Source organism: Gouania willdenowi, chromosome 9 (genome assembly GCF_900634775.1).
Source record: "Gouania willdenowi chromosome 9, fGouWil2.1, whole genome shotgun sequence".
In the NCBI taxonomy this organism is placed as follows: Eukaryota; Metazoa; Chordata; class Actinopteri; order Blenniiformes; family Gobiesocidae; genus Gouania; species Gouania willdenowi.
In genome coordinates, this window is record NC_041052.1 from 5,221,429 (window position 1) to 5,229,830 (window position 8,402).

General features: G+C 36.3%; 1 protein-coding gene across 1 annotated transcript; it reads left to right on the forward strand.

Annotated features, from left to right (window-relative positions):
* The first annotated feature begins 224 nt into the window (after positions 1-224).
* On the forward strand, positions 225-6,236 carry LOC114469835 (homeobox protein orthopedia B-like). The gene is made up of 3 exons (XM_028457671.1): positions 225-418; positions 723-1,120; positions 4,258-6,236. Exons 1-3 carry the CDS (start codon positions 382-384, stop codon positions 4,750-4,752), a joined length of 930 nt encoding a protein of 309 aa, XP_028313472.1. The 5' UTR covers positions 225-381; the 3' UTR covers positions 4,753-6,236.
* The last annotated feature ends 2,166 nt before the right edge of the window (positions 6,237-8,402 follow it).

The following is an 8,402-nucleotide window of genomic DNA, read 5'->3' on the forward strand; positions in this document are numbered from 1 at the left end:
TTAACGTGGAATAATTTGAGCATGAAAAGCTAATAAATCAGAGGAGCGAAATGGCAGAGGATTGAATTGTAGCGTTTTTTAGTGCGCGTTCAGGATACGTGCTCGTGCGTGCCTGCAGAGGGGGGAGAAAAAAAAGAAAAAGAAGGCGTGGTTACGTCTGTGACAGTTGGAAACACGCGCTCTGATTGGCTCGCCGTCAAAGAAGCCAGGGTTTTTTGGCTCCTCCCCTTCGCTCTTAGGGACATTATAATGCAAGGGAACCTCCTTTTTTAAGCACAAACTGAATTTTCTTTCATTTAGAGCATCTATACTTTATAAATTGACCCAAAGTTTGTTAGGGGTGTTTGTTTTCGTGGAGGATGTCACCCTGGAGCGTACGCCATGCTCTCTCATGCCGACCTGCTGGATGCTCGGCTCGGTGAGTTATCATCGGTCAACTCCGGCCTAAACTCCAGTGTAAGATTTCTTCTTCTTCTCTTTTTTTACTTTTCTATTCCACTGATGAAAACAAGCTGTGTTGTGACTTCATATTTGTCCGTTTGTTATGTTGCTTAATTTATTGAAAAATCTCACTGACATCTGATAATAAATGCGTGTAAATTTCTTAAATTAGATTGATTTGTCATATCATAAACTTGACATTTCTATTTATTGCAGATTATGAGTTAGATTTAATTCTGAAATGAATTTGCTCTAATATTCTTTCATCATCATCCTCGCAGGGATGAAGGATGCTGCGGAGTTACTCGGACACCGAGAGGCTCTCAAGTGCCGCCTGGGAGGCGGGGTGCCAGACCAGGGGCATCCAGGAGACATGGCCCCTGGTTCGGACTCAGTAGAAGGGACTACCCTCCTCCCGGGTGAAGACATCACCACCGTTGGTTCGAATCCCGGTGGGATGTCGGTGAACGGGAAGGAGCAGGAGAAGCAGCAGCAGCAGCAGCCGCAGCAGAGCTCCGGACAAACGGCCAGTCAGCAGAAACAGAAGCGGCACAGGACGCGCTTTACGCCTGCGCAGCTCAACGAGCTGGAGCGAAGCTTCGCTAAAACCCACTACCCAGACATCTTCATGAGGGAGGAACTGGCTCTGAGGATCGGCCTCACCGAGTCCAGAGTGCAGGTAAATAACTCATTTATATGACGCACAAACCCTAAAATATCCCTTTAAACTCACCTGCACGGAAACGAAATCATAATTCTGTGTTTTAAATCCAATTTCTCCAGGAATTGTGTTAACGTGTGAAAGCATGAAATGTGATTTTTAAAATCCGCACAATTTTTCAGCCATTGTGCGTAAATGGACATTTTCCTATTTTTCTTTTGCCTTTTACAAAATAATCCAATAAACACGGTGCTTATGTGCACACTTTAAACTCGCCTGCAGGAAAACGAGAAAATCTGAATTCATGCAAATGTATATATATCATAATGTCTTGACCTTACATTTGTATTTGTTTTAAATCAAGTTTATCTCGTGTTTTTTTGTGATAAAACTGTGTGAACGCATGGGATTTGATTTTGACAAGCACATAATTTTTCAGTGCGTAAATGGAAAATGTCGTTTTTTCTTTTGCTGCATTTACAAAATAATCCAAAAATAAATAAATATAGATTTTTTTTTTTTTTTTTTTTTTTTTTTTAAAAGCATAGTTTCGTGTGTCTGCTGTTTATAAACGGTGCTATGTTCAGGTTGCTGCAAAATACTAAAATTTACTACAGATGTTATTCAAGGAAATCTATTTCTATAGCGCATTTTATACACAAGGCAATTAAATGTGCTTTACATGATCATACAATGCAACAGAAAACATTTTAACAGTATAAATATAAATAAGAACATTAAATAAGCAGTAAAAACATGCATTATAAATCAACAATAATAAGTTAGACTTCTTCATTTTCCTTTTTAGAACGTGTAAATGTTTATTAAAATCTTCTTACTTTGTGCTTGTTGACTTGTTTTGGAAATTAACTTGTTTTGTGACATTCCTTTTATTTATTAGGTATTGTTTTTGTTTTATACATGTTCAAAATAAAAAAAAAATCAAATAATATGATTAAAAATATCTCCGTCAGTCATACGCAATAGAGAAAGAATGCCTTGAACTTTGGATTTTTTAAAGTAGAAAATAGCAAAAATAACAATTGTTGTTTATAAAAAAAAAATGATACCGGTAAGTCTTTTTCATTTCAGGTATTTTGCCATTTGGAGGGATGAAGCTAAAATCACCCAATAAATAACTGAGAGGGTTTTAATTATGTTTTTCACTGTAGTTTATGTCAAGTAAATAAAACTAAAATAATTATTATTATTTAAAAAACAAAAACAAAAAAAACATGTTGCGGATGAGTAATAATTTTGTTTTCATGTGTTCACTCATTCATTAACACGGACACTGATTGGAATCTTGTGTAAAGTTAGCATTTTAAGATGTCAAAGAATAAATCTAAATAATATGACCCAATCGAAATAAAACAAGGCTTGCATTTAATCTCTTTAATCTCCAAACCAGGCTTTAATAAACTAAACTCATTACCAACCAATTTCATTCTTATTTATAACAAGAAACGGTTTATTAACCATGTGATGTGAAATTCATGCAAATTATCCCTCTGAAAGCAATAAAAGCAGCCTCATCATCACTGTGTTTAATATATTATGGGTTTATTTGGTGCTGCACAACAGAATTGTTCTGTTCACATCGGTAACATATTCAAGCTTTTTTTTTTTTTTTTTTTTTTTAATTCTATTTTTATTATTATTTTGGCCTCTAAATCGGCCTCTCCGTTCAAATGCTCCATCAGCGACGTCTTAATAGAACTGAACTGAATGTATTGTAGTGGTTTTAATGGGATGAGAAATTGCATTTTCTTTCCCCGTGAGTGTAATGGGCTTTTGTGCGACGTTTTCACGGCCTGGCTGAGCGGAATAAGGGGTGAGATTTCACTTTTAATCCGCACAGCCACGCATTAATCACGCACACCCTGCACGCACGCACGCACGGAGATGATGGAATCTTTATAAAAGTCCGTTTTAAAAACCGTGTCAGGGGTGTTTTGTGGATGCTGGTGTTTGTGTAATTTCTCACGCCTTGTGGACTGGGATTGGAGCCCATGCACATCACCGATTTTACACGTCTGTAAATAATACAATATAAGAAACACAGAGCTCTGTTCACAGGCGGATTTTACTGCAAAGCATACACAATAGTCAATGTATTTTTAAACATAATAATACATAATAATCATGTATCTATAAAAAAAAGTAACATGAAAGGTTATGTATATTTTCTAAATTAAATATTACATTTTACACTGATGATTTAACATTTAATTTAATTCAATAGAAATCTATGATGTTTATTCTGCTCACGTTTAAAAATAAGGTGTGTCTAACGCAATTGATTATGGGACGATAAACAAAAAATTGTTTGAGATGCGATGGCCTCGACAAAAATAAATCACATCATCTTTATCAATAAATATCAGCTAATTTGTTGCCTTCTTTTTTCCCAGATGAAATATTTATAATTAAGTCCATGAAAAAAAAATCTACAACTTTCACATAATAATAATAATAATAATAATAATAATAATAATAATAATAATAATAATAATAATAATAATAATAATAATAGAAACTCAACATTTGCAATTACATTGTTTTGGAGTGTATTTGGTTATTGAAACTTATCAGAATCAAAATGTATTTTGGATCCCAGGGGAAAATACTTCGTTACAGAAGCTCGAGAAAATATTACAAATGAAAAGAAGAATATTAAGGGAAAAAAAGGGTGTTAATGAAATAGGGATTAAATGTAAGTGCACACATTACAGTAGAAAAATCTAAAATACATAATACAAATATAAATATATATACCAATGTACAAATATAATACAGATATAGTCAAGAATCAAGATAGTATTATACTATGTTTGTCTATTGAAAATATTTAAATTTTGATCGTTGAAGCAAAATGATGATGATTTTTTTTTGTTTTTGTTTTTTTTAAATATATAATTTGGAAGCCTTTTTGACGACAAAATTCAAAATAGTGGAACTTGAAAAAAAAACCCAAAAACAAACAAACAAACAAACAAACGTAACATTTGCAAATTAAAATAATACTTGTTTTGGTTCATTTATAAGTGATTTAAATGATTTGATTCGATGTTTTTTTTTCTGTTAATATGTGCACATTCCGTGTCCCTGTGATGTTTCTGACATGTTCTCCATTTCTCCTTGCGTTCCTGCAGGTTTGGTTCCAGAACAGACGCGCTAAATGGAAGAAAAGAAAGAAGACCACTAACGTGTTCCGGGCTCCGAGCACCCTGCTGCCAACCCCGGGCCTGCCTCAGTTCTCCGCCATGGAGAACAGCTTGTGCTCCTTCCACGCAAACGACTCCCGCTGGGCCACGGGGATGCCGGGGGTCTCCCAGCTCCAGCTGCCCCCGGCCCTGGGCCGCCAGCCCGGGATGCCGCAGGGCCTGTCGCAGTGCAGCCTGGGCCACGGGCCGCCGCCGAACTCCATGGGCCTCTCCAACGGGCTGTCCTCCAATGGCTCCGGGCTGCAGTCCCACCTCTACCAGTCACCTTTCCCCGGAATGTCGGCCTCTCTCTCTGGGCCCACGAACGTACCGGGCTCCCCGCAGCTGTGTAGCTCCCCGGACAGTGACATGTGGAGAGGGACAAGCATCGCGTCACTGCGACGTAAAGCGCTGGAGCACACAGTGTCCATGAGCTTCACTTAGGGACCGTCCTATACCCACAAATACCCCCCAATACCCCCTCTCCTTCACCCTATTCTGCTGTTCAGTTCCAAGCAAAGCAATGACAACACGAATCAGACCTGAATGTAAAAAAAAAAAAAAGGAAAAAAAAAGAAAAATGGACTTGATGTAAAGAAAAAAAATATTAATAAGGAAAATCCACCTTCAAACAAATGGACTCCAACTTTGTTGTGGGGTTCTTTATATTGTTATTTCAGATGGATTTTATCCTCCATTGATGATGAATAATATTGTAATGATCTAGTTTTGGCCAAAAGTACGGAAGCGGATTAGGGCCAATTTTGATGGTGAAAATTTTGGGCAAATCGAGAATAAATTCAAAATGTCGAGAGTAAAGTTTAAATATAATGTTGAGATAAAAATCGAGGTTTTAAAGTCTAAATTTCGAGAGTACAGTTGAAATTTCGAGATTAAAGTTGAAATTTCGAGATTAAAGTCGAATCTTCGAAAAAGTCAAATCTACGGAAACTGGCGAGGGCCAATTCACCATATACAACAGCAAACGGCAGATCTGCAAAATGAAGAGTATCGATGAATGCATTAATTAAACCAGGTTTTTTCAACCTTGGGGTCGGGATCCCATGTGTGGTCACCTGGAATTAAAAGGGAGTAGCCTGAAATGTCTTGCAATTGGTAAAAGTAAAAAAAAGAAAGAAATTGCTGAAATTTGCCAGAAATTTATGATATAAAAAATGGGGTCGTGACCCAAATAAGGTTGGTAACCACTGCATTAAACTATACTTCGAAGTTGGGTTTATTAACCACGAGATTCTTTCTCTTCTAGCTCATAAACATGGCATTGTAATCTCTTTAAGGACTTTGAAGAGATATTGCCAAAAACTTCCGCAGATTTGACTTAATTAGCAAACCTGTGACTTTTATCGCAAAATTGTGTTTTAAGTTATTTTTGAAAATTCGACTTTAATCTTACCTTTTCGACTTTATTCTCGACATTATATTTTAACTTCATTCTCAAAATTTTAGTTTTATCCTCGACATTTCGACTTTATTTTTGATTTACCCAACATTATTTCCTCCATCAAAGTTTGTCCCTAATCTGCTTTCCGTACAAAAGGACTGACAGCCAGACAATTGTTGTATTTGCGTTTTTCATTGAGGGCGTGCGTGCACGCGCCCTTATTGTGTTCCGGTGACGTTGTGTTTTGTCAGTCACTGATTGATGAGATCAGCTCCACATTTGGGTGACAGAGCCATCAGACGTGGATCGGACTCTGTTTTTGGATGTTTTTGTGTGGATAAAACATTCTTGCTATGTATACCCGCTGGTCTTTTTTGTGACATGTTTTAACTTATTGTATGTGCTATTCCTCCACACATTTCTTAAATGTTTAAATCTTACACTGAAATGCACCACATGGACGGATTTGTACCAATTTAAAGATGAATAAACAATAAAAAGTAATTTTCAAGAATGTCATAACAAACATGACGCATGTGTCTATTAAATCCCTACGTATTTTCTGATTTTCTAATGTTGTGTGAGATTCCACATGCTTTGGAAAACTTCACTATTTTAGATATTCCACTAAACTGATAGGCTAGTGGTTATCAACCTTGGGGTCAGTACCCCAGTTGGGGTTGCCAGATGCCTTCAAGAAACTAAGAATATTTTTTAAACAATTTGAGCACATTTTTGCTTATTTTTACCCTTTTTCTGCAACTACAACAAACTTGCCATATTCAGAACTATTTTCATCACTTTTTCTTGCCATATTTTTGCTCCTTTTAATGCATTTTTACTACATTACTCCAATTTCTGACACTTCTCCATCAAATTTCAATAATTTTTCTGGACATTTTTTCTACTTTCAAGACATTTTCAGCACTTTCCCTTTCCACCACTTTTCCCACCTAATGTTGCACATGTTGACCCATTGTCACTTTTAACGTCTTTTCACCATATTTCATGCTCATCTTTTGGCAATTTAACCACATTCACTATTTGTCATGCCCATTATTTGCCAGTTTAAACTAATTGTTTCTACTTTTTAAATTACATTACATTACTTTGAACCACTTTCTGTGGTTTTCTGCCATATTTGCTTACTTTGAACCCATTTTATTTCTGATTAAAACAAGGATTCACATCTTTAAGATGACTATATAGTATGGCCCAAATAATAATTAACATTCCTGGATAACAGTGGATATTATTCAGATCAATAAATAAATGTGGTTATCACAGATTCATAGAACAATGGATCATCATTTTACTGACTTTATGGATGGACCCCAAAAAACTCTTCCCTTTATTCCCCCTTATAGATGACCCTGTCTCCACATGACTGTTCTCCAATGTTCATGTCTGTGTTCAACCACCTTCAGCTACAATGGGGGTCCCCAGTCTCTGGAAACCTTAATTTGGGGGGTCACGGCTGAAAAGGTTGAGAACCATTGAGATAGATAAAAATATACAACCATCAAATATCTATTTTTACACTAGTTCTCAGTTGTACTTGTACAAAGACATGCTTTAGTTGTATAATCGTGTATTTTTGGCAGTGATTGCCTGACCCACAGCTACAGGGTTAAAGGGATTATGAAGGGGGGGCTCATGGTGTCAGACAGCTGCAGTAAAGATGTCAGAGCTTTAATGTGACGGTCATTGCTTTGCACCATGACGGTCATCCTGAAACTAAAGGGGAGGGGACTGCAAGACTGCAGCTCAGAGGAACAACTACTAACACTAACACTAATACTAACACTAACACTAACACTAACACTAACACTAACACTAACACTAACACTAACACTAACACTAACACTAACACTAACACTAACACTAACACTAACACTAACACTAACACTAACACTAACACTAACACTAACACTAACACTAACACTAACACTAACACTAACACTAACACTAACACTAACACTAACACTAACACTAACACTAACACTAACACTAATACTAATACTAATACTAATACTAACACTAACACTAACACTATCATTAGTGAGGATGCAGGACAAATCAGTTTTTTAAGATTAAACAACTTCAAATTTGAACTTTAGCTGTTCAGCCATTTTTCAATGGATTTTAAGCATTCAACTTTTCAAATATTGAACTTTTCTCTATCTTCAACTGTTTTCGACCCACAACTCTTCAACTACAGAGGGTTTTTAGCTCCAATCCCATTTTTGGAGTGGAGGGCTTGTTGAGTGGAGCTGGTCCAAATTTGAACTAAAATGCAAATGCTAATGCTAGCTAATCCTAATGTCAATGCTAGCCAATGCTAGCTAATGCTAGGTTAATGCTAATGCTTGGGTAATATTAATGCTAGGATAATGCCAATGCTAGGCTAATGCTAATGCAGTGTTCAATGACACAGGCCAGCACGTGCATCCTCACTTTTTTCAGTGAATGCAAATATTCTAGTTATTATTCATATTATTAGCATTATTACCAAGCAACAACTATATTAATTTGTTCACAATAGCATTTTAGCAATATATCCTTGATTTTGCACTGCAAACTCAGCTGTGATTGTAGGAAGTAGCAGTTAGCCCAAAGCTAATACAATTGTTTGCATTTTTCTCAAAAAATATTAACTAACTAACTAAAAAAAATTAATTAACTTATCCAT

Coding starts and splice junctions, on each gene's coding strand:
- LOC114469835 (XM_028457671.1), top strand. CDS start 382: ATGCTCTCTCATGCCGACCTGCTGGATGCTCGGCTCG. Junction 419..722: donor CCTGCTGGATGCTCGGCTCG/GTGAGTTATCAT, acceptor TCATCCTCGCAG/GGATGAAGGATGCTGCGGAG. Junction 1,121..4,257: donor TCACCGAGTCCAGAGTGCAG/GTAAATAACTCA, acceptor GCGTTCCTGCAG/GTTTGGTTCCAGAACAGACG.